This window comes from Onychostruthus taczanowskii, unplaced genomic scaffold (genome assembly GCF_017590055.1).
Source record: "Onychostruthus taczanowskii isolate IOZ18803 unplaced genomic scaffold, ASM1759005v1 scaffold46, whole genome shotgun sequence".
NCBI classification, from domain to species: Eukaryota; Metazoa; Chordata; class Aves; order Passeriformes; family Passeridae; genus Onychostruthus; species Onychostruthus taczanowskii.
The window spans coordinates 5,875,935-5,903,193 of NW_024502125.1; the positions used below are offsets into that span (position 1 = coordinate 5,875,935).

Genomic DNA, 27,259 nt, shown 5'->3' on the forward strand with positions numbered 1-27,259 from the left:
GGGCGTGCCGCTGGGCGCGGCTCGCTGCGCGGCCTCCCGGGCACAGCGCGGGAAGCCAGGCCGTCAGCCCCGTTTTTCCCCCTGCCCTATTAAACCAACAGCTGCAGGAGCGGCAGCATGTGTCCTGTTTGCAGCGCTGAAATGATACCAGGACACTTGGGCACGGATGGAGGAGAGCGGATGGTGCCCCGGTGCGCTGAAGGGCTGAACAAGGATCACTGCTCCTGTAAAGCTGTATGCAGGTATGTTCATCAACAGAGGCATTGCTGGATTAAAATAAGGTGAAACTCGTTTAGAAATCAGAAACTCGCTGAGAAAAAAAATCCCACGTTAAGAGATCACAGCACTTGGAAAAGATCACACAGAAAAAAATCCACTGGAATGCACTTCAGTATGTCTTTTCAGTAACTAAGATGTTGGTTTCGACCTCTCTTCCTGCTGCCGTGGATTCATCTGCTGGTAGAAAGCTTCAGTCTTTAACTTCACACAACCTTCACACAACCAGATGCAGCAGCTTTGCTGGAACAAACACTCCAGTTTCATCCTATGCTATGTTTTGTAAAAGCAGTTCATATGCAGATAGTTCAAGGCCTTGCACACAACATTGCACTCCATGTTTTTATGCACCAGCTGGATGGTTCAGCTCTTAAGAATGTACCTACTACTCTTTATTTTATATTTCAGAAGTATGTTTGCTAAGTTGACAAAATTCACTGTAGGACTACAGAAAACTGTTTATATAAACTGATTCATTTTATCCTTAAGAACTTTAGGATTATATGTATTCACCAATAGTATTTATATATAAAGCAAACTGCTGCAACTTGACTTTGGCTGTATAAAAAGGCAATTTGAACTTAGGAACTTATGAAGTATCATAAGCTGGGAAAGGCAACAGGATGGTTGGAGGACTGAGAAGGTAAGACAGTTAAACTTTATGCTGTATCTTACTGGTTATAGCCTCCGAAATTGTAATAGTGCAATAGCAACTCATGTTCCCCTTCTGACATGAGGGAAAGCAGTACTGCATTTGCACATAAGGCCTGCACACCACTGGTGGTTTTCACCTCACTCATTGTAAGAGGTCACTAAAGGACGAAAAGTCCTATTTAGTGCAATACAAGTCTTCCTACTCAAAGCCACACAACTGCTTGATGAGGATTACTCAGACTTACCTCCAGTTGTTTTGTTAACAATCTGTGTATTAATGGTACTGTTTTTTCCACTTCCCTAGGCAGCATCAAGAGAGAATAGGATTTGTTGCACCAACACTGAACCAAGACTAAGCTTCAGCCCATTATATGGAACTGCTGAAAGAGTAAGCTGCAGTACTGAAAGCAATCAGTCTTGACTGTGTGAGACCATGCCTCTCACAGAAGGCAAATGATGTCTTACTTCAAAAACTTCATGAAATGCAAACTTGTTGATTCACTGTTCTTACAGCTGTTACACTTGAATAACTGGGGAGAGGGAAAGCTGTGGTTCCTGCGCACACCACATTAAGGTCTATAGTTTGATTGACTTTGAAGACTACAGAAGTAAAAAGAAAAGAAAAGCAAAAACATTCTTTTAGCATACAGGGGCTTTTTCCTCCTGATAGCAGGAAGAGGTTTCTAGATGAATGGTGAACTAAAACTTAACAAGTACAGACCAGAACTTAAAGAAAAACATTTTTTTCACAGCTACAAAAAGCCTCTGAAAATGTGAAGTTGCCAATAAAAAGGAATGCAGCACCAAAGTACATAATACAGCAATACTTGTATCTTATTGCAACAGCAATAATACATGTCTGTCACTAAATCAGTAGAAAACTAACTTACAAAGGCAAACAGCGACCTAATTTTAGTTATGCTGCTCCATGCACTGAGTGCGTATAATTTTATTTTTACCTCTGTCTGCAGAAGTGAGGTGTACTTCAGGTTGTAAACTTGGGCAACTTTCATAATTTAAATAAAATATTGGACCTTTTGCTTTATACTGTATGTGTCTAGATTAAGACAAGTGGCTGGTAACTTGTTCTGCTTTTACTCCACAGTGCTTCACAGTTGTGTGCGTGATCTGGTAGGATGGTGAGACTACCACATCTCCTTGGATAAGTATCAGAACTTCAACTTGAACAAATCTGGATTAAGTTCTACTCATTTTAGAGGAGCCCTCCTATCCAACATATGAACAAGGTAGTTTAAAAGAAGCACACTGCTTAAATTGACAATGATTTATTGTGTTTAGGAACATTCAGTAAATACCAATCGTTTAGCTTCAGTTTGGAAATCCTTCCCCATCAAAAATCAGTTCTTTGTGTTGTTTTTTTCTGGCATAGACTCCATTGCCAGCAATGGATGTATCAGAAAAAGAAGTTAATAAATACAAACAGACGGCAGTTTTCTAAACATACCTCCTCTTTTAAAGGCGTGATACAGATTTACTAAACAAATCTCAAGTTCTTCACAGAAGAAAATTTTGCTACAAGCTGTCTCTGAACATTGTTTTCTTCACTAATGCTGGTAGTTTATTTCATGGAGTATGGTATTTTTGAACAGTAATGATGAATCATTTAAAAACAAGCCGTTTCCCCCCTTTTCCTTTGCCAGATGTATGCTGAGACATGTAGCTAGTACTGAAATGTATGAATTTAAATGGTGTGCCTCTTGTCAAGCACTTAATGGCAAACATGAAGAAACAGCAATATGGTACTTTTTTTACTAGGGATCTGGGGGATTTATTTCTTCATCTTGATTTTAAACCACTGTTCAAGTGTTAAAGGTATCATATTTAAGTGTAACAGTTGTTTTGCGTAACTTTCTGTGAAGTGTAAAAACACAACAGAAGATTCCTGTTTCTGATGAAAATAATTTTCAAGTACTTAAATTTGAATATCCCTCTGAACTCCATTCATATCATATTAAAAATGTGTATAAAAGCATGAAGACTACAGAAAACCAATTAACATTACAGAATTAATCTTGAATAAGTTTTTCCACAACTGTATTTTACATATAACCAAACTCCTGCTTTAGCAAAGGCAAAAAATAAATTCTCTCCCAACTATTTATACTTAGGAATTACCTTGCTGTGGGACTAGATAGTTCAGTCTACAGTCCCTCTAACCCACAGTGTACTCTTAGCTGTATCCCTTTGTGATTTAGGGTCTTGGAAGTTTTCAGCAAACCTCTCTCTTGCTTTATCCCAGTTCTTTTTATTCTTGCTCTGGACAAGCTGAACATCTTCAATTGAGATCGGTCTTCCAGTACCTAAACCTGCATGCTTCTGATGTAACTCCAGTTGGATCTGTCAAATACATGAAATACTGTTGTAATTGCAAGTTAGGTATTCTAAATACTACAAATTCTGGTTTTCTAATACACATGCCACCCCCTCTCCCCAAGCACTTCTCTTTCATGTTCTAAAACACCTAGATGAACAGTACCATGAAAATGATGTGTCAGACCAGCATTTCTGGAACTATGATCTAGTCCTAAATAATGTCCCCTGCCACAAAAATTACGGTGAAATACACCTCACTGAGTGAGCGGCATATGATCCCTATGCTGGCTAGTTTGACAACACAGGGTATGGTATGGCTCTAAGCAGTGCTACTGCCAAAAGACAACACATCTCTGGTGACAAAAATGGGCTAACATGGCTGCCACAGAGGCCCACAACTTGCTGGCTATAGTGACTTCTGCTAGCTTTTTCTCTCTCAATGCCCATCATCTAGTTCAATTTTTGTGCTACGTCAGCCTCTAAGAAAGAATTCCACCCTAAACCGATCTTCAGATCACATCACTTAAATTATTCCAATTTTCCTTCAGACTTTGTATCCAAATATGAGATTATTAATTAAATGCCTAGAAGCTGTCTGTCCTCCTTTGCTTAGTTTCCTAATGAACACAGTGTAGTGAAGGGACAACAGTATTGAAAAATTTCAAAATACCACATTAGTCAAAGAAAAAATAATTTGAGATTAGTTCTACTGAGATTATTCCTTCTTAACCAGGTTTTTTGTAAGTTTCAAATGAATAGTGGCATACAATTAGATACTTTTCACTACAAATACATTCCTATTATTTTTGTCTCAAGTGAAAACCAGAAAGACCTACCGGATCCTTTATGCCACCACCATCCTTTCCCAGACCTTCCCCCTTCTTCCATCCCATCTTCTCCAACATTTTATGTCCTTTGTTGCTGTTGCTGATTTCACTTCGAAGAAAGTTTAAGATAAGCAAGAGTTAATACAAAGAGTATGCTTTCAAATACTGAACAACAGAAATGTGCAACAGAAATATATGCAGAAATCAGGAATCAGTTCATGAAGAGTCATCCAGAAGAACAAGCCTCAGGTCACTATCAGCTTTCTTAAAACTCCTGAACTACTTGCTTGCTTTAGGAGTTAAAAGATACATCATGGGTAGGAGGGTATGCATTACAATATGGAAAAAGCAGTATCACTGCCAAATCATCCTACTGCACCTCTTTCATCATCTCACACTTCCTTTTATCAATTTACATGCACCTGCAAGTTCGTGCTGCTTAAAAAAACCCAACTACAGCTAGAGGCAAAGTAACAACATCAAGTGTCATTTGGGAGGTAAATGCATGTCCTGTGAGTGGCTGGATATTGACAGTGAGGGAAGCTGCAGGTGAAAATCTGCAGGTGAAAAACCTGCATGTGTACTATTACTGGGACTGAACAGGAAAAATAAAAATTGAACCACTTGAAAAACAGACACTATTGAAGATGTCACTAGTGCAGCTGGAGAGTTCTTTACATTTTTGAGTTGGTAAGGAAGTGATGTTAGCATCCTTACTGCCATCCTTAACTCCTCACCTTGCATATATTTTTATATGGAAGGTGATGAGTTAATAAATAAAAGCACTTGAAATGGGAAGTGTGAAAAGCTTAAAATTTTCTAGCTTTCCTAACACAATAGATACAGGTAATTTGTAATTTAATGAACTGCATGCTAGTAACAAATTGATACTTATTTCATTATAATTTTTTTAAGATTCACAAGAGAAGGGCATGGGGGATACTTTCCCCCACCCCCAACTTACATATGAACAGAAGCTGAACTGTCGTCTCTCTGAAAGGTTCCTTCACTTCCAATGGTTTCTCTGCGTTTTCCTGCTCTGTCTTTGTACTTTGGATTTTTCACTGCCTTGTTGTCTTCATATTCTATATTCTTTCCAAGTAGATTTCATCGCATCAAGACAAAAAGAGCAGGGTTTAAATTCTTTATTTTTGTTAACTTCCTTTTCCCGTCCAAAAGTATGGGAGCTTCAGCCTTTTTTATTAATCCTGAATCTTGCAACAAAACCTGCAGTCCTCACTTAGTATTTTCTTAGCTTACAGGCATACCTTGTAAACCATATTACTGTCATCATCGTGTAACATTGCCAAATTCAGTAATTTCTCATAAGCTGTAAATAAAATAACAGATTCTCTTGAATCTTCTCTTGGTATGACGAGTCAATCTCTCCGTATTAAGCAGAAAATCATGTGCACATGCCACTGGCTTTCTATATAACCATTTAGCCTGTTGCTCAGCACCTACTTTTTTTCAGAATAAATGTCAAAATTAAGTAGGTTTACAGATTCTGTATCAGTATTATTTTGGTACCTGAAGAACTTGAAAGAACTATGGCATTCTGTTTTCTACATGAATACTTAGTACAAATGCTGGAAGGAACTGCATGTTAAAATTATCTCCATAAAAGTAATTTGAATACATATATATTATATTGCCTGTATGTTCATGTTAGTATTCTTCTATGGACTTAAAGACCTGAAAAAGTACCCATTCCCTTCCATAATTTTTTCAGTTGCTCATTATGTTTCCTTTCCAAATGAAAGACAGAGCTGCAACTCAGTGAAAACTTAATCTACAGAAATAAAAACAGAAGTGTCTTGCAAAATCTTGACTTCCAAAGATTAGGAATCTTGTACACTTTGAAAGCATCTTTTTTTCTAATTTTCAGTGGAACATTCATGCTCTCTTATCATCATCTTTCTTTGCAGAGGTTTGTAAAGAATAATTATTTAGGGTATAAAAGACAAACGATGCTAAGTTTTAGGGCATTTGAAAACCTCCCTTATTCAATGAAGTCTATGGCTTAAAATAGGAATCACAAAGCACTTAAAAAAAAAAGTAAGAACCACAAGATTACAAAACTTAATCGACTTCTACTGTAAACTCACCTGTAAACCATATTTTACCCGTATTTGTTTTAATGCTTTTCTTCTGACTAGCTCTCTCTCTTCTTTGCTAAGTGCTGGACAAACTAAAAGGAAGAACACAGGATTGAATTTGTAATTACTAATATAACATTTTGAATCTAAGACAAATGAGAGTTTTTGTTCTGACATTATTATACACAGATGCATATGCCAAGAATACATCATTATGTACAACTATCACCAGCTGACAAGAAAATTATATGAAAACTGAACTAATTATTATTTTTATCAAGTAAACAGCCATAATAAAAAATGTATCCTGTGATAATATTACTAACCAGAAGACTCTTTTTTCTTGTCCAGGCGAAGATGTGCTCTAACTTGTCCTGGTTCACATCCATCACAAGTATCACTGCCAGGGTGAATATGAAAAGAAAGCACAGTTTCGCCAATCTTCACCTCATCTCCATGCTCCAGGACGTAGGGATCACACTTTGTTTTAGGCTACACCAAAAGAAAGTTTTGCAGCTAAGTTAAAAACTCATGAAGGACACAAACTCTATTTCATGCACACTGCTTACAACTCAGTAGTTTAGTGTGGTCTCACAAACGTAGGCAACTGTTTAACTACAGTGGGTATTTCACTCTAGCAACTGTAAGCATAGTGGATTTTTTCTAGTATAACCAAACATTAAGTACTCCCAAGCAGCCCTAAAATCAGAAGGGAACCAAGGCAGGCATTAATGTATGAAAGAAGACATACAATGGCATTTTAAGTGATTTGCCATAAAACATTTAAAGTGACCACAAGATTAGTTCTCTGCAATATACAGAGCACTAAAACAGTAGGTACTCACCTGGAGTATCTGATTTCCATTAACAACTGTTCCATTCTGACTGCCTTGATCCACAAGAACATAGTTTTGCAAATCATGGTCGAAATATACTTCTGCATGAAACTGACAAATAGAAGCCTAAGTTAAATGTTCTTGTTAAGTGAATACTTAACAATTTAAATGTTATTTTAAAGTAAGATTACAGAATGTATTTTGAGACCTTTAAAATGAGTGGCTCTGGTACTCTTAAGTTAATAAAGTTTTCACATTTTATGATTTCATTCTTGTGAAATGTAAATGAATGGGCCACAACAGCATGAATTAATGTATACAGTTAATGTAATGATTTTGTTCATAAACTGATTCAGTACTGGACAACTATATTCTTCCAATATGGCAAGTATGCTTTACTTAAAGAACTGCAAGATTCAGTAATATAGCTTTCTTAACTGTTCTTCTAAATAACAGGCTTTTTGCTCTTAAGGCATTTTATAGCACTCTCATTTAAAAATAGATCTCATTCTGCTTCCATTTACTTGATCTTTCGTCTCTAAAATAACTCCCTAAATGCCATACTTTTGTAACTTTCACATAACTCACCTTCTCCTGCATCTTAATACTTAGGACACAATCAGTAACAATCTCTTGCTGTTTCTTTTATCTCCTTTCTGATACTGAGACTAATAATGTGGTTGTGGTTTTTTTTTTTTTTTGGTTTTTTTTTTTGTTTGTTTTTTTTTTGGTTTTTTTTGTTTTTTGTTTTTGCTTGCATTTCTATATAGGTATTGCTCCCACAGACCAGAAAAAGTGCAACCCCTGGCCAAATTAATAAAGATATGTACCACCTCCAAAAAAGGCCACCAAACAAACTAAAGTATCAACTTCTCCAACCTACTACAGCTTCCAGTAAAAGCAGTAAGTGTAGAGAAGTGGCTGTTGAGATGTGACTGTTTCAAATTTGTCAGATTAGTGCAATTGTAGTTGCTGTTTTAAGTTAAAAAAAAAATTGCAGATTGGCTAGCATTTTTTACTACATGGAACACTCCCATAATGATGCAGACTGACTAGTTCATTCAATAGACATTTTATTTTCTACTTCTGCTTTACTGAATAGAACTAAAAGCATTTTTTGTAAATCTCACTTTCCACTCAAGAAAAGCAAACACCAAAGTTGACCACAGCTAAAAAGTAAGACTAGAGAGGAAAACAAACCAGTACATAACTTTCTATTTCTGCAGATATGTAATTTATCTTTTCACCTTTGACGCCTTATCTGAAAAGTAACTTCTTATATAAACTATCAGTACCTGTGAAGTACTAAAATGGTAACATTACAGAAAAATAAAAGCCTTTTGGCTTCTTTGCTTCTTTATTTGCCCAGTTTCAAACACATGCCTGAAAAAGTTATTAATAGCAGGGAAGTATTTACTCCAGAAATTATTCAGTATGAAATATAGCAGCTGATGAATGAGAACTGTCATTTAAAATAGACATAGTAAATTGTGTTTCATGAGATACCTCAATTTATAGATTTTTTAAACAAACTTTTTGTGTGGATGACACAACTTTGTCAATCTACAGTTTTATTTTTATTAGAAGTACGGTATTTAGGGTCTATGTTGAAGTATTTAGCAAAACAGAGCACAGAATTTATAACTAAAATTTCCATTCAATCCACCATTGAAAGGAATTCTGTTAATTTTTCAAACCCCCTGTACATAATTTCCACAGTTGCTTGAAAGAAAATAAAAGAAACCCTTTTGCGCTGAGCATGACTGCAAGGATTGCATTACTTGGTAAAGAAATTCTTACTATCTAACATCAAAATTTTATATACCATTAGTACTGAACAGGATTTCTCCTCAAGTTCAATAACCACAAAATTAAAGACTCAAAGACTTTGAAAACACGTTGTTTGTGTTAAGTTCCCATTCAGTAAAGTAGAGTATGTTTTCCTTTTTTCTAAATTTAAGTCTGGCTAAACCCATATCTCATTCCGAAAGTTCTTTCAAAAAATTAACACGATGTTCCAAATTTAAAGCCATAAAATCTAAAGCTTCATTCATACATTTATGTCTTCTGATCCACCATTCAGCAGATATGAACAAGAGTTACCTTACTGACTCCAACTTCAGGAATCTGAAGTGTGTGTCCAACATCTTTTTCTCTGGAAAGGCAAGTTGATACACAAATCACAACAAAGTATAAATAGGTCTTTTAAGTGGCTTATGAAAGGTATATACAGTTGAACTGTAATATTGTATTTCTGTTCTAAGCTACTGGGAATTTTTTACAGACAGAAAACATTGTGTTGCTGTATATACAAGGTAAAGACTTCCTTCAGGTCCCTTCATATAAATTATACAAAGCAGATGATTAATAAATGATCAAACAGTACCAATAAATTCTTATCTATAAACCTGATGTTTCTAGCTGAACTGTCATGCAATGCCTTTAACAGTCTGAACTCTGCATCCTTCAGGCTCTTTAGTGCATCTTGGTGTCCGTGTTCCATGGTGAAGTTGAACTCTTGGTCTCATCAGGCAAGTAATACAAGTAAACAAAGAGTAATCTGTACAGGGTGAGTTTTGGTCTGTCTGCATTTTTTGTTATCAAAACAGTGAAACAGTAGGAAGAAGGGATTTGTGTTTTACATTCTTATACTAAGGGATTAAGAAAGAATGCAGCTAGTACAAGACCTATATGCAAATTCAAAGTACAGTTGCCTGTTGATCTTCACACACATGCCTCAACCTTTAAGAGCAAATCAAAATATGTCTATCAGCATTAGACAGAAACAGCTTTTCCAGGGTAAGGTTTTCAAGTAAGCACGGAAGAAAGCTTTACATCATCAATAAATTCATCATCCACAATGAACAAACCCGGTTTAAAACTGTAAGAATGCATACAGTCAAGCACAAACCAGTTTATTATCTAAAGCCAGTGAACAAACCCTACTGAAATTTGAAGGTGTGAGGAAGCCTAGGATATGTTTCCTAGTGATCCTGGGTTTCTGAAGGGTGTTCTACCATTTCTGAAAAAAAAGTACTTCAGTGGCCTGGGACAAAATTTACTTTCTATGCAACAAGTGCTCAAAGAAGGGCTTGCAGCTATACTGCCACTGGGGCTCTGTGTGTATGCTGTTACATTATCATGAGGACATGTTATTATGTGACCTGACTTGAATTTCTTACTATGGACTAACCAAACTCTGACTACCTCACAACTGCTGCAGGCTAGGAAGACAAGCATGAAGAGTAGAGACAAGCAATCCTAAGTGTTTTCCACAGCTTTCAAAGATAGGTAGTTTGATATATATATATCAAAATATAAAATTTCATTCAGTTTTACCTTCCAATTGTAGCAGATTTCACAGCAGTGATAATATAAAGTGATCCCGTCTGAAGAACTGGTGATCTTATTACAATTACTCTGATACAAGGAGGCCAGATCTTTTCTTCATCTGTAATTATATTGGAAAAAAAAAAATCACCACCACCACTACTACCAATACATTTCAGTTTTAACTTTATAGTCTGCTTTCAAAAAACTGAAAACCTTCAGCCATTACCTGGCTGAATAATATACAACTTTCATGAAAAGAAATGTGTAACAACATCTGAGAGAAAACTTTGATGAGATTGTTGTTTCAAAGGCTTTCTGACTGCAAACCAAAGTATTACAAATGTTTTCCTAATTCCGGTTTACATGTGGACAACTCTTTAGTTACAGCAGTGAAATATACATACATTCACAAAATTTACTAGTTTACTATAAATTTATGGATCATTAATTGCTACAGATTAGAAAACAATTTTACTTTGAGAAAAGGCAGCACCTTTTTGTTCACCACACCACAAACCTACCGCACATCAAACTTTGTATCTGACAATTTCTATGTCAAATGTATGTTTACTGTTTTTTTCTCTTAGGAATGCTATTCATCAACATGGATAAGAAAAAATAACAGACAGAACCTACAGATGCATATGCTTTTTTGCCTGATTATTGTATTAAGATACTACACTCTGACAGATGTATGAATTCTGTACTTGGATGTACATTTGTAGAAACACTCTCCAATGACCTCAGCCAGGAACAGATGAGAAGACACTACCTTAAAAGTTACTAGGGGAAGAAAAACTGTCCCAGTTTTTATTACTTCAGCATTACTGCCAAATTGGATATTAAGAAAAGATTTAGTCTGAAAGCCTGATGGTACCAAGCACATTTCGGTTAGCATTAATCACCTACAATCTGAGCAGTTAAGTAATAAAAACATAAGAAACTAACTGACAATAAACTGTCAGCAGGGCACAGGCTACAATACAGTTTTCTCTGGGCTGTATTTAAGTCTATGATTTGGAATATCCTTTGCACATCCCTAGTTTTGACTGGCTGCATCAAGCTTTTCAGAGTTTACCTTCCTTTTTTTTGGTTGTTTTTAAGGACCTAGCAGAACACTTTGGTATAAAACTGTATACAGGTTTCGTGCCTATATCCATTTCTCACAATTTGCCACTGGAATGTACACAAAATAGGATTTCAACTAGTACTGACTACTCCATGCTGCTTTTCACCACAGTAGAGCCATCTTGCATTCAACTGCACATGATGGTTTACAAACAGTATCAAAAATACTGTATATTAATTTAAGAGAGTCAATACACAGAATTACTGTGAATTACTGGTCTAGAACCCCTATTTTAGCAGCAGAGTTTCTTTTCTCCTTTCACTTTCCCAATCAAACCAAATTTTTGCAATCCCTGAGGTTTCTACACAAGCACAGATGTTGCATCAGTAACAGCTTTTATAAAAACTACTACTTACTTTTGTACAAGTGAAGAGAGGGAAAGAAATGCTGGTAACATATAGAATGTTTTCAAAGCATCTCAAGTCACATGCTTTTATATATTTTTTTAAATTATCCAAACTGGTTTTTTTAGCAGGCTTCTGGAAAAATACAGTAATACCATATATAATCCACAATAATTCACCTTCATTTTCTGAGTATTCTGAATCATCAGTTTCTTCACTTGTTAATTCCTCCTCACTGTAGGTTTCACACTCAGAATCTGTAATTTCACCTTCTTCTGGTTCACTCTCTGTGTCTGCTGTTCTACTGTCATCTGTATATGCTGCAGTGTCTGGTGTACTTTTGTGCGAATGTGAATTTATACCATCTGTAGAAATGGATTCTTTGGCTGTTAGACTGTTTAGTGGTTTTGTGTCCATTTTAGTCTTCTTTCGTACATTTGGAGACTCATCTTCTTCAGTAGAACTTACTTGCTCGGTGGTGGAAAAGCAATTCAGACTGTTAGATGATTTCTGCTCTTCTGTGTCCAAATCCTGGAGGGGAGTTATACAATGTTACAGTCTTTACAGATTGAGTTTTTCTAAAGAATAGTCTGGAAGTAAATTCTTCACTTAGGAAGAATTATTTTTAGAACTATTAAGAAACAGTTTATTTCCAGAAAGTTTTACACATGCAGTCAGCAGAACTTTTACATTTCAGTGAAAATATTTTCACATCCTGTTAGATGCGACTGAGACCATCTTCTATTTGGGAAAGTGTGACTGCCCTCCTCTTCTAAATTTCACTTACTCCTCTTCTAAATGTCACTCTTTTCTCACACTTTAGAAATGTTTAGAAACTTTAGAATCTTGTCCTCATTTTCAAACTTGTACAACATCACTTTGAATATTTTCCTATTTCACTTTCATGACACTCACTTCTGTCCCTCTCTTATTCAATTCTTGCAACTTGCTTAGAAGGTCTTTAACTGATCTTCATTGTATCTTCCTCCTGTTTTTGTCTTCTTTTTTATTACTAGAGTCCAGAATATCTGGAATGCTCACTCATGCTTTAACTATAGACCTGTTCTTCCTCCTTTCAAAACCACATCTTTAACAGAGCCTTTAATCAAGACAGCAGACAGAGTACAAGCTTAACTTATGCTATGTGAAATAGTTACACTAAAAATCCATTTTCTACTGCAAAAAGTTTCTCAGTTTCTCTACTGAATATCAGACAGATTGGATCATTACAGGTTCTTCCACTTTCACTTATTTCATCATCAGGGGAAAAAAAAAACAAACAACTCTTTTAAACTGAGAAATCTGAAGTTTCATACTAATTTTACCAGAGTACCTTGAAAATGTAATTCTCAATCTAGTTGCTTGACAACTATGTTAAAAAAATAAAAGAAGGAAAACAAAGAGAAAATAGAGAAAGAACAGAAGTAGCTTTAAAAGATAAATAAAATCTCAGATTAAATTATGTGCCATTTTGAGTTCAGAGTAAATGCATTCAATTGCCTTGAATTGTATCAAATATTGCAACACCACAGGTAAAAAAAATGCATCCTTTCTTTCCATCCTTTCTTCCATGCGTTTCCATTTAAAGTTAAGTGAAATAATGTGAATGTTTAATATAACGGAAATTAAAGCACTTTCAGAACTGTTAAAACACATCAGTGCTACAGAGTATGACAAACACAGTAATTCCTTTCAGCTGTTGGTTAGGAGAGTGTACCTTTGAAACACCTTCAGTAAGACAGCAGGTTCTCAGGTAAAAACAATGCTTTTAAAAAAAGGCTTTTATGCCTTAACTGAAAGACTATTGGTTTGTTCAGGGTTTCTCTATAATACACTAGCCCTTCTCCCTGAATCCCCTAAGTTCTTGAATAGAAAGGAACAGGATAGCAAGGTTGCTGTGTAGTGTTGTTTATTTTAAACAAAAAAAGTAGTAATCCTGCCACAAATAAGCCTACACAGTTTAGACATGTCAAACACATTAATTCCATTAGAAATATTTTGGGAAAATCTGTTTTTTCCTTTCATGAGTTATATTTTTCAGTGTGTTTTGTCTATATTTATGTTTGGTACGGGTATTATATTGATACCAAACATACCAAGGCGTTCTGCACTCTAAAACATATTACTTCTATAACAGGGTAAACAAAAAAGGTAGCTCATTAGATTCTAATCTAATCTAATCTGAAAACAAAGAAACTACACCATCTGCTCAAATCACAAGCAAGGCAAAAAAAGATACGACTGATGCACTGATGCCCAAGTACAAGGGTCCAACCGTTCAATTCCAACAGTGAAGCCCGTGATATTCCATGATTTTTAGCATAATTTCAGATATTTTAAACTAGAAAGTAAAAAGGTGCTGTTTCAAAGCCTGGCTACTAAAGAGTAGACTCTTAGTTCTGTGTTGAAACCAGGAATTTTTCAAAAAAGTCTTATAAACAGACCAAGGATTCCACACATACATTCATTCTATGATTTTGCCAGTATGACCATTAAGCCTCTTCTCAGCAGTTTCTATATTTTTTCACAATTGCTGCATTCAACTGTTAAGAAAGCAAATAAACTAAATAGTTGAGTACTGATAAAAATGCAGTCTTCACATTTTAAAACCTTGTATGAAATCAAGAATTTTAAAACTGAGTATGGATTTTGAGCACTTCATGATTTCATGGATCTGTATTAAAATGTACATCTGGACAAAATGTATAAACATTAAGCATACAAATACTGGATGAACCTTATAGGATTTGACACAATCTCGTGTTGCAGAAATCCTTTTCCATTATGTATGACTATGTACTGGTTTTGGCTGGGGTAAAGCTAATTTTATTCACAGTGCCTAGTTAGGGCTGTCGTTTGGATTTGTGTTGAAGATGTGGCTGATAATACAGAGGTTTTTTTTAACTTATTGCTGAGTAGCACTTACACAAACCAAGGCCTCTTCTGCTTCTTGCTCCACTCCACCAGCAAGGAGGGTGGGAGTGTGCAAGGAGTTGGAAGCAAGACACACCCTGTGGACATGGGGATCAGCTATATAGGTTATCCCATATCATATGGCATCATGCTTGCCAATAAATGCTGGGGGAGGGACAAGGAAGCAGAAGGGATGTTGACTATTTGGCCTTTGTCACCATTACCTGTGCTGGAGCCATGCTTTCCTGCCTGCCCAGGCAGGGAAGCAGTGAATTAATTTATTGCTTTTTCTTTTGTTTGCGCATGTGGCTATATCTCATTCCACAGGTTTTCTTACTCCTGTCCTTCCAATCCTCTTCCCAATCCTGCTGCTGGTGGAGTGAGTGAGAAGCTGTCTGGGGCTCAGCTGCTGACTGGAGTAACCATGGCTGACTACCAGTACTAATACAGAACACGTGTAGCATGTACTAGGGAAACAGCACCTAATGCCTTGCCTCCACATAGTCAGCACTTACAAACCAGGAACTGGCATTAAGCACAAAATTTGGTAAATACTAGTGCAGTATTTCAGGGTACTAGTGTACCCTGTACTTCTAGCAATGTACTTAATTTCTCAGTGACTACCTAACTTTTCATCCCAAACTCATGCCACAGGACACAAAGTGTGCAAGTACATGCTCATTTTTTACACCATGATATTTTTTCATACACATACATTTTTTCATTGTTGCTTTGCCCAATACATCTGGACTGACACCAACAGTCATGAGTTAGACATGGATAGATTCAATGTGATCCAGCTTTGAAAAATTTTATATCTACTGGGTATTACCACGATCTCTGGGATTTTTCTCACTAAGCTGAAGCTGAGAGGTGTGATCAATCTGATAGATAATAAACTACTTTTTAACTACAGAGTTGAGGTGGTTCATATTTCTGCATCCCTGACAAAGTCAGCAAAAAGTACTTTGACATCAGGATATTTATGTGTTCCATGAGGACTGATCTTGTAAGAATAACAAATCATGCTTATATGAGTGGAATTGATGGTTTTACTTTATAGAGAATATGCCACAAACTACTGATTACCACCTGTTGAAATGCAGACTGTCCTACTTAGAAAATACATATTATCATTGTCATTTAACTGTTTTTAATAAAAATTTTGAAGTATTTTAAGCATTTAACTATACCTTTTGCTTTACTGTTACAGAGCAAGACATCTTGTCTTTCAAAACTTCAGTTTTTCTGTACTATGGCTGACCAACATGCATGTTCATGCAATTATTCAGCATCCCCATACATGGGAACTTATTATTGTGAGCATAATTGGCTCAATTTGAAGAACTGCATTGTTTAAACTGTTTTTTTTTCCTAAATTTATTTTATACAAAGCAGAGAAATATGGACAGATACAACTTTTCTCAAATGTGTAGCCTGTTTTTTGGTCTGCTAGAAGTTCAGTAGGTGATATAGCAGATTCATTTGCTCTCAGCACTCTTCTACAGGACTGAATAGTATACCTCTAGCACTGACACCCTCAATTTGAAATTAATTTCAAATTCAGTATTTTACTGAAGAAATATTTTCTAACACTTAAAAATAGCTCTTTCACTTGAATGACTAAGCTTTCATGTGCTAAAATCATTCCACAAGTACTTCAGTTACTCTCATCCACCCTACACAATACTCAATTTTCCAGTGCAAAAAATCTAATTAAATGCCAGAAAAAAAAACCCTCTTCCTACAGCATACAGGAGCCATTTTATACACTGGTGGTGGACAGCTCTGAATTAAATAACTGTACCTAAAGAATGAATAGTTTCTTTAGTCCAGACCCTTTATGTTATACAGAGATGCTAAACACTTCTCAATATTCTAGAATGCCATCAAAGTTTTCTTCAGATGTTACTTACAAAGTATTTTAAATCTATTTCAAAGTTATTTGCAGGTGAATGGATTTTGATTAAATAGCTTTAAATAATTTATTAATTCCTTTAGGAAAAAAATTACCTAAACATCAATTACTAGATATTCTTTTTTCTTTAATAAAAATATCAAGGTGAAAGGTAAACATCCATGGACTAATGTGTGTTTGTTGTCTCAACTCTACCTTTACCAGAAGGTGCCAATCCAAAAGAAGAAATCTTCAGATTAGCCATGGTTTCTGTCAACTGACGTACCTAAAGATGGGATGAATATCAGCAAAAAGTAAACTACATGTGATAAAAAAAGTAAAAAAATCACTGCTTCAAGAGTTCTATGGGAAACACTGCTAAAACCACCTTGCCTCTTCTACAGAAGTATCTATGATGAACCTATTAACGGAAAAGAACATGGTAAAAGTTAATTTTGAGTACTACACTGAAATAAAATTTAGTAGGTGGTAGCTTGAAAATTAAAAAAAAAAAAAATTTAAAAACAATTTATGAAAAAAAAAATGGCATGTGCAGAACTTCCTTCTAAATTTTGCTATGTATTTCTAACAGCCCCAATGCAGCAAGTAGAACTGCAGGATCACTACCGCACACAGTCTACTCTCCAAACTGGAATGTATGGAAACCCTGGATCTTGATACTGGTCAGGGATCCTATTATCACTGATGTCACCTTTTTAAAATTTTTAAATTTTTCCAAATTTACTTATTTAAAGGTTTTTCTTGTACAGAAGAAAAGACCATGTTACTTGTCCTGTCTTTTTTCTGAGTTACCCCTACAAAAAGATACCAGAACTAAACTGTATGTCTAAAAGTTTCAAGGTATGCTACCAATGTTTTTATATGACCTGCATAGACGCTAACACTTCATCCTGGCAAAAAAAATCCTGATTGTCAGTTCAAAGCAAGCAAGTAGAGATATCATACTTTGTTTCACAAGTCAAAAGAAAACTTTGTAATATAGTTTCAGTTTATGACTGGAAAGCAAGATGTCTTAAGGAAAGTTCTTGTATGAATTAGGAACATTCCCCAGATGATAGTAAGCACATGATTTTCCCCTCTGCTGTTTTTTACAATTAGAATTCCATTGATATTAGCCAACACTTATGAGTATTTTCTTGTTTTTCAAAAGGTTATTCACCTTTTTAAAAATGCAATAATATTTTAACATATTAATTTTATCCTTTACATTCTCAGAATTATATTGGGTTTTCTTTAAGAATACTACAACATTTTTTGACAACTCACTTGCTATTGCTGTAGTGTTAAGTATCCTAGTTTCCTACTTGCAAATAAATACTGTATATAAGATAGCTGAGTACATGAACTTCCTCACAATAGCTAGAAATTAAACCACAACAAAAAACCCTCCTGTGACCAGAAACAGAAAGTTAATGGATTGTTCCAGCTACAATAGTTTTTTAAACAAAAAAAGGTACTAACTTTAAGTCATTCAAAAATCACATGCAATCTTGGTAAAAACCATTGCTTACTAATACCATCTACCTAGAAATATATGCTTCAACACACATAACTGCTAAATTTCCTTATTTCTTGTATTTGGCAATTTCTAAGTAATTATAAATATCTATAAATAATTGTTTACATTTATACCTTTAACTGAAAAAGAGAGAAAAAATTGATATGATTCTGTAAGTACTGCTGTCTTCCTCTGCTTTACATGGATATTCTTATAAACCACCTCAGCTTCACCCAAGAATTTTCAAGTTCATGGGGTGAATGACATGCTCCAGAAGGACACCCTGAACACTAGTGGTCCACAGCCCAGGCATTAATCCAAACCCTTCTCCTACCTGTACCATCTGTAGAAAAAGAAAGACAAGTAAAAACCTACTTTGGTAAAGAAATGAGGCAATGTTGGGACCATTTTTCAGGCTAGCAGCACAATTTAATAAGCAATTGGGAAAAGCAGTAATGAGGTAGTAGTCTTCAAAAGCATTGTTATAACTTCGATAATTTAAACAGCATTCAGGGAGAAGAAAAGAGAGAAGGCTGAGCAGTACGTTTGGAGAAAAGCATTTCAATATACAATGCTTCAACTACAAAGTCCTATTTAAAACCAGATGTTTTTAGTTTTATTCTGCTATGAACTAATTAGTGCCTTGGCCAATACAAGACTAAACTGGACAACAATTATACTGCCAAAAAATACCATGCATCTATGCACTTGACTGTGCAGCTTATAAACTAATTTTCCCATTTTATAACAGAAAAATACCATATTTTATTCTAGAAAATCTTAATCCTTTATACTAATGTACCATGGAATGTTTAAGTTATTAATAACCACAGTACAAGAATAAAATGTTTTAACTCAGCTATGTAAACTATATCAGTAAGTTTTTCTTCTAAATCCAGCAGTTCATTTACAAAGAAGTGCACTAACAGAAAGGCATTCTTTTACTTCTGACGTTTAAAATGGAGAGTGTCCTATGTTTCATTTGGTATTCTCCCTGTTTTTGTTTAAAAATATTAAAAAGACCATGATTACTTCTTTGACATAGACTTTCACTCACTATTCACAGAAGAAAAGATCTGTGCACTAGAGTATACTTTAAATGTTTTCCCTGTTACCTTGCTGGTCAAACAAATTAATTCACAAATAAAGCAAAGTACTCAGTTTGCCATCAATAAAACAGACAAGAAAAAAATGGATGTTTACCTCCTACCTTGTGACTGTGGAAGTCTCACAGAAAAGATCTGTTAACAAGACTATCTAAACAAAAACACTGGTATAAAGTAAGCTTAAAACAAACCTCTATTTCTAGTATAATCAGATTACAGATTTTATTACTATGATGGGGGTCTAAAAAGTAGGCAACATTATTTGATAGGTCAGAGCTATACATGGCTTAGAACTTTTATAAACACTCTTGTTGGTTTAGGCAACAGTTCATCACAGAACTAAATTTAAGAGACCTATTAATCTGTTTCCGATAAAGACTTATGTCTATGAGCTTTTCATGATTCTTTCCTGGCACATGATGGATCAAGTTCTGTATTGACCAATGCCTTTTGAGAGTGGCAGAATGCTAATTCAGCATTTGCACAGAGCAGGCCACGAACCTGGGTGCTGGTAAAACTGCACTTCCACTGCCATAGCTCTGTTCTCTGAAGTCTAAAGAATCATTATGCTTAGTGTTGCTAAGTACCCAGACCAAGCTTTCCAAATGGAAGGGTTCACGTGAAGTTTCCTCAAGAAGCAGAAATTCCTTCATTATCCACAGTTTGTTTATAAAATGTGTAATCAGTCAACAACCACTATGCATTTAACCTAATTACACTTTTTCTTAATAGTTTCCATTTTCAAGTCTTTCCGAAGACCTCACTCCTGATTAAATTTTTTAACTGTGCACTGATGTTATATGACTATTATGTACAGGTATCTGGACAGTAATGTAATTATTTCAGAACCAATCTGCATGTCTGAGGCATACATAATGAAACTATGTAATTGGTTAAAGCAACAGCTTTGAAGAATGCAAACCAAAGATAACTCAATATATTCAATTTTATCTTAAAATAATAAAACAAATTGACAGAATAGAACTCAACATCAATAAGTGTGTTCATAATGGAAATGCTTCCTGAGGTTTAATAGCTGTGTCAGTACTTCTAAGTGTTCAGGAGTCAGTAATGTTTTTCAAGACAGCACACCACATGATATGCTTTCTTCGCACTCAGAAAAATTTTGCAATTTAAAATATATGTTAATGACAATGGGCATTTATTAAGCTGTACAGCTTATCCACACACTAATGACAATGAAAATACAGTGAACAAGTATCAACAGGAGAGCATAATATGCAAAGAAAGAGAACTTCAAAAACACCAATCCCAAATGATAGCAGAGATACAGTAAAATGGCAATGGACTACACTCTGGAAGGCAGTCACAGAGAAAGGATTGTGCATATTTTCAAAATTTGCTTTTTTTGGTTCATAATGTGAATCTGAAAAAACCCAACCAAACAAAAAACCAACACCACATCACAAGCCAAAATCCCAAGCCCAAGACATTGCCACTGAATTTCTCATGTAAATCCAGCCCACACAACACTGAATTCATTCTAGTGTGCCTGCTATTCAAAAAACTTCACTGACACTCAGCTTAAGACTCCTTTACAGTTGGGTAGTATTTGAAAATATATTGAAAAAGTGAGGGGATACAAGTTAAAAGTTTCATCCTTAATCAATCAATGGGAAAGTTATTTGAACACTAACTATATGTTAGCAACCTGCTGTATACAGTTTAAGTATGTTTAAATAGTTTAAAAAAATAAAGCATACATTCTCTGCATAAAACCAAGCCCCACAGCCTATAAATTGCATCATGAACAAAAACCCAACAGCTTTTGCATTTTCTGTCTATCAGTTCTAAGGTTACCTTATACTCATCTGCAGTAATCCACTCTGGTTCTTTTCTCTTCTTTTTCCCCTTTTTATCCTTGGTGTGCTTAGTACCAGAGGCCTGGTAAGACTGCAGATCCACTCGTGAATGAAACTGGTATCGGCCGCTTTCCACATCACAGTAGTAATAAATTCCAGTTGCTGGGTCATAATACAGTTGGTTTTCCTTTTTAGGAAATGAAGAACAATGTTATCACATCAATACAAATACTGTTCAAAGAAACATCTGATTAATAAAGAACCACATTTGAATTTTGATAAAATGAAAGAACTGTGGTGGCTTTATCCTGGATGGCTACCAGATGCCCATCCAACCACTGTCAACTCTCCTCCTCAACAAGACTGGTAAGGAAAATAAGATGGAAAGCTCATGGGTCAAGAGACAAAAGTCGCTATCATGGGCAAGCCAGATTCGACTTGGAAATTGCTAAAATACAGCTGGATGATAAGGATCAAATTAAAAACATCCAGTCTCTTTTTCACAAGCTCAGTGGTACCACTTCATTCCCAGCTCTTCTCCCTGCCTTCCCCCACCCGAGTGGTGCAGTGAAATGAGGAGTAGAGGGGCTGAGATCAGTTAATGAAAAGTCCCTCTCTGCTGCTACTTCTCCCCTGCCCAGCATGGGATCTTCAAGGACTGCTTCAAGCATGGGTCCTCCACAGGCCACAGCTCCTACCAGGGAGATGGGCTCTCAGCTCTGGCATGGGCACTCCAGTCCCCTATGTGGTGCCTTAGGATTTTAGCTTTTATATTTCCCATATATCTGTAATCCTGCAATTCTTTAGCATATAGCTCTAAACTCCATATAGAGTGTTAGCTACTGCTTTCTCATTTTGGCCAGACAAAACAGTTCCTCTCCAGGCCTGGGAATCAAGGACTCCTCACTGTCTCAGGCCCTGAGAAATGTAAACAAAAGTGAGCTGTGGGTGGAAGCAAACTTGAGGTAAATGACTTCATTACCTGATACTGTCATTGGAAGATTAACCCCCAAAATGCAAATAGATCAAATTTATGTAAGTATAAAAACCTGTCGTCCATTCTGGGTGTAGTCCCTGGGGGGCTTTGTCTGCCCTAAATGTACCTGAAGGCCCTTCAATAAATATAACTGCTTTTTGTTCCCTTAATTTTGTCTGGTCTCTGTTTTTAGGTAGCCAAAGAAGGCATCATAAGGAGCTGCTTCTGTGTGGGATCCTCCATGGACTGTAGTATGAGTACCTTCCACATGGTCTGCTCTATGGATTGCAGGAAATTGGCTGCTCTGGTGCTTGGAGAACCTCCTCCTGTTCTTTCTTCTTTGTCCCTGGTGTTCACAGGGTTATTTTTCACACTCAACCCCCACTACAGACTCCACTGTGCCCCTTCTTGCACTGGTTTCAGAGAGGCACCACTAGCTTCTCTAACAGCCATGCTGTGCCCTACAGAGGAACGAGCCACGTCCAGGCAGCCCCTGGCCTTCTCTCAGGGAGGCTACCTCTGCAGTCCCTGGCCCTATCATCAGAATTTGGCCAGCAAACCCAATGCAAGAACATTTCCTGTAATTCAGAACACTTATGTACCAAGAAAAGATATTCTTTTGGATAATTCTACCATAAACTGTAATCTATAGCCCCAAACATTTATGTATAACTATATCCACAAACGATGTCAAAACCAATGGTATCCTTTAAGAACTTAAAAATTAAGTCCAGAAGCATCCTGAAAACAAACAGTTACATACCACATGCATTTTTTACAGCTGAGTTGAATATAACACTGCAAACAAACTCTCTGTTCTCAGTGCAGTACAGTGTATACATACCTATCCACGGATCTGTATATATATACACACTTCATAGGACAAAAAGAAAACCTTTGCAAAAGCTATATAAAAATGCATAGCTAAAAGTAACCATTAAGAAATTCTAACCCATCATCTAAACGTCTTCTAACACTTCTAAAAGAAGTGTTTTCTTTTCCTGTAGAAACAAACTAGGTGGTAACAGTACTCAAGTAAAGGCACAAACACTTTGTGTATTTTCTCCCATTACTCTTTTCACTGTGGAGACTTACTTCAGAAGTATGTTTTTTCCTAAACAAGACATCTTTAAGCTCAAGCTTTCAGGTTTGAAAGAGTTACAGATCAGCTTTATAACATACAATTTGTATAATGCCAAGTAACTTAAGAGACCTACGAGACATCAAAAAACAGAATTAAAATCTAAACTTATATCTTAGCCTGCTATCTTTGACTGAAATAATTAATAAACTAATTAACAAACTTTTAACACTAACACTATTCATTTTCATTTTCAGTAACCTGTTTTTCAAAATATAAGATCAGTTTGTATCTTAGTTCTTTGCTCATATCAACTTTTACTAACAAAACCTTTTTGATAGACAAAAAATTCCAAGGATTTTGGAAACGATCCTTACTGAATTGTAGTAGAATCCAGTGCTATGGTCATAATACAATCCTGTATTTTCATCATATATAAATCCAGTTTGTGAAACAGCAGCCTCTGCAGCAGCTCTCAAGCTCTCTGCCAAAGAACCTTCTGGTACTGAAGTTTCTTGTGTCTCCTGATAACAGAAAGCAAGAAAGGTAAGTGCTCTATGAACCTGGACTGTTTCAGAAGGCAAAAATCTGGCTGTGGTTTACTGGTAAACTCTACTGATTTCAACAGGACCAAGACTTCAGCCTGTGTCTTTCGTTTTTCCCCAGCTTTACTCAAAAGTGACTCACACCAAAAATACACACAGGAAACATCTTTCAGAGCATTCCTAAGACAGATTTCTGCCCTCTGCTCCATTTCAGCTGCTAGCTGCTGAGGCACAAACTCAAACTGAGTGACCTAAGGAAAGGCTGGAGAGCAGGGAAGAAAACCAACCCACCACAAAATGTCCTTATCCTTATATCTCGCTTCCTTATGTCAATGGAAGAAAAAATAAAAAGCACTATTTAGGAAAATCAGCATGGACATACTGGACATACTCTGCTGATAAAAAAGATCTCACTTCCAGGCCATGCAGGATATATATGCCTTTTTACAAAAACGCTCAAACTCCAAGACACAAATCTAAGAGGGTGCTCCGCTTGGAACCTACTACAAAAAGAACTAGTTTCGGAGTATGAGGGTATGACCAGGACTAGACCATCACAAAGAATAATTTTGTATAAAGCTCTCAGGACCGCAAACACATCTTTTACATGGAATATTAACAGAATACTGATTTCAAAACCGGTAAAACTCCAGACAGTCCAAAAACCTGTGAATTCTGGACGAAATGTTCCTCTTCTCCACCTTCAATAGCTCTGGTGCTATACTTCCTCAGCGGATTATTAACACCTGCCTCTGATTCCTCTGTGGAATTATGCTCAATGCCTTCACTCCCGTGACTGTGCTGCACTGGTAGTTCAGATGCACAATCTTGAGTATCAGTGTGATTGTAATAATTTTCATAGTAGTAATAATCTGCTGGGGTAGAGGGGGAAGAGACAGTGAAGTTGAAATTGCATAAATTAGCAAGGCAGTATTTTACTAATGCAGTTTAAGGATGCTAAATCTTAAACTGGAAACGTATGCAATTAAGTAGTCTACTGAAAATCAAATATTCGGTAGTGCCTCTACTCTGAATTTATTCTAAACCTACTGAATAAATTACCTCTTGTTTTCATATACTTCAAAAATTGGTAAAGCATGTATATTTGCAACATGAGATTACTACGTAACAAATTACAATGGCATGAATTCTGCTAGTCCATGCTACATTTTATCCTGAATGCCTCAAATGAATATGAAAGAATCTGAAAGATTAGGTCAGGTTACTAAATTTAATTCAGCAAAGGATACAGACCTGAAATGTATTCTACATTACAACATTTTCAAACTAGACCTGAAATGTATTCTACATTACAACATTTTCAAACTAAGATATTGCTCTATATCCCTATTTAAACAGTCACCACCCTCTCTACCTGCTTGTGACCATGCAGCACAGTCCTCCGTCTGTACTTCTACACTAGACGTATCTTTCTCCTTTCTATTGTGGATTTCTTTAGTGAGTTCTTCTACCTGGAAGAAAAATTGCATCTTGAAAACACAATACTGCATTTTAATGGTCTGCCATGGACTCTCAGGAAAGAGAGTCAGCCTATTTTGGACACTGTAATTCAAACAAAACATAATGGCACCACAGGTGTTTCAAGTGATTTTTTTGGCAGGAAGACAATTTTGTACTTGAATGGTTGGCATAAAGAAACACAATTTCTGGTCACAAAGGAGCAGAGAAACTTAGGTTAACATTTAGGTTATTCCTAAATGCCCACCACGTAAACTTGGATTTCAAGCAATGATCACTGTAATAATGACTGTGGCATTTGCAAAGCACAGAATGTTCTGAACTAGAAGGAACCCACCAGGATCACCAACTCTCAGCCCTGCACAGGACACCCCAAGAGTCACAGGACACCCCAAGAATCACACCATGTGCCTGGGAGCATTGTCCGAACCCTCACTGGGCTGTCAGGCTTAGTGCTGTGATCGCTTCTCTGTGGAACCTCTTCCATTGCCCAAGCATCCCCTGTGTGAAGAACCTTCTTCTCATATCCCATCTAAAACGCCCCTGACACACCTTGAGGCCGTTCCCTCGGGTTCTGCCAGAGAGGAGGTCACTGCCGCCCGCCTGCCTCCCCTCACAAGGAAGCTGTACACCGCAATGAGGGCTCCCCTAAACTTCCCTCTTTTGCGGTAAGCATTCACAGAGAAGTTTTGCCACTCTTCGTTTACCTCACACTTCGTTCAATAAACCTCTTTCCCTCTACTACATGCAATTTTTCCTTCTGATTGCAAATCTAACCCTGTGGCAGAGAAGGCGTTACCGCTCTCACCACCAAGCTCTGACTCGAAACCTCAAACTTGCTCTGGCCCCTCGCAGGCCAGGAGAGCCCGGCGAGCTCCGGGAGCTGAGGACCGTGTGGAATGGGTACATCGGGAGGAGGGGACAAGCGGAGAGCGGGCCGAGCGGCTCCGGGTCGGGGAGTGGCGGACACGGGGATTCCGTGCCGCCCGGCCCGGGGGCTCGGAGGCCACGGTATCCGGGGTGGGGGCCCCACCTGCCTCCTGAGCGCCTCGCCGCTTTCCCGCTCCCGCCGGTACAGGCGTTGGGTGCGCCGCAGCCGCCGCCGCGCCCGCTCCAGCTGCGTGCGGCACGCGTCCAATTCCGCCTGCAACGCCGCCGCCACCTCCTGCTCGCCCGGGTCCGCTCGGCTCTCGGCGCCCGGCGAGGACGCCATGGCCGCCCGCCCGCTCGCTCCTGAGCCGCAGCTCAGCGCCCGCCCTCCGGGCGGGCGCCGCCGCCGCACCGAGAGCTGTCCCGCGGGGCGCGCGAGGACCCGTCCCGCGGCGCGGGAGCGCGGCGCAGGGCCCAGAAATTCCGGCAGCAGCCGGAAGGCGAGCGCGCGGCAGTGCGCATGCGCACAGGGCAGGAAAGGGCCGGGCCGGGCCGGGGGCGGAGGCGCGGCGGGACGGGCGGGGCGAGCGGAGGCTCCCGGCTCGTGGTGCAGCGGCGGCGTCGGGGACAAGATGAAGGATGAGCAGTAGCCCCCAAAGGCGCGGCGGTCTCCGCGACCGACGTATTTGGACTCTGTTACCGACCTCCACCATCACCTGCGCTTGGTCGTGCCAGGCAGTGTTGCTGCTGGTGGTGGTGGTGGGCCTCAGGGTTCCCGCTGCATCATGTAAGAAAATGAAAAGTAATTCTAGCCTGTGCTTTCATGCAAAAGTAGGGCACATTTTTGTTTGAGGGAGTATTTTTGTGTGTGTTTGTTTTAGAGTGGGGTGGGGAATGCTTCTTGAGACTTCTCAGTCAACAGCGTGGCAAACCACACCATATCCTGGCTAGGAATTGCCGCGTCTGGAGGCTGTTGCACTTGGAGCCATTTAAACATCGTTCGCAGTCGGTGCTGAGAGCTGCAGTACTGCAGCCCTGGATAAATTTCTGTTCCTGAGATTCCTAGAAGCAGCTGCAGAAGGTTCTCGGGCTTTCCCCCTGTGCCTCATCTCAATATCATAATTTTCCTAACTTAACCTTGCAGGCTTCTTATTTGAAGTGTGCTTTGTCCCTGATGACCACAATGCTTCCAGTTTTTAATAAACTGTGTGATACACT

At 37.6% G+C, this 27,259-nt stretch overlaps 1 protein-coding gene, 1 long non-coding RNA gene and 1 other non-coding gene across 5 annotated transcripts; 2 read left to right on the forward strand and 1 right to left on the reverse strand.

Annotated features, from left to right (window-relative positions):
- Positions 1–54: 54 nt before the first annotated feature.
- Positions 55–2,157, forward strand: LOC121341285. Its single transcript, XR_005953408.1, has 3 exons — positions 55–242; positions 1,235–1,318; positions 2,036–2,157. It is a non-coding gene; the product is annotated as an uncharacterized LOC121341285 (long non-coding RNA).
- On the forward strand, positions 905–1,033 carry LOC121341310. The gene has a single exon (XR_005953413.1). It is a non-coding gene; the product is annotated as a small nucleolar RNA SNORA47 (small nucleolar RNA).
- A 43-nt stretch (positions 2,158–2,200) lies between the features above and the next one.
- On the reverse strand, positions 2,201–26,427 carry AGGF1 (angiogenic factor with G-patch and FHA domains 1). 3 transcript variants are annotated; one of them, XM_041414687.1, is made up of 14 exons: positions 26,205–26,427; positions 25,068–25,164; positions 24,359–24,564; positions 23,525–23,671; positions 21,089–21,277; positions 12,012–12,363; positions 10,366–10,477; positions 9,130–9,181; positions 7,036–7,137; positions 6,517–6,682; positions 6,200–6,282; positions 5,056–5,183; positions 4,101–4,200; positions 2,201–3,288 (listed from the first exon to the last, which is right to left on the reverse strand). In XM_041414687.1, exons 1-14 carry the CDS (start codon positions 26,382–26,384, stop codon positions 3,088–3,090), a joined length of 2,115 nt encoding a protein of 704 aa, XP_041270621.1. In that variant the 5' UTR covers positions 26,385–26,427; the 3' UTR covers positions 2,201–3,087. The 3 variants fall into 3 exon arrangements, with proteins under 3 accessions (XP_041270621.1, XP_041270620.1, XP_041270622.1); XM_041414686.1 differs by having other exon boundaries at positions 24,359–24,567; XM_041414688.1 differs by lacking the exons at positions 24,359–24,564; positions 25,068–25,164.
- Between the last annotated feature and the right edge of the window lie 832 nt (positions 26,428–27,259).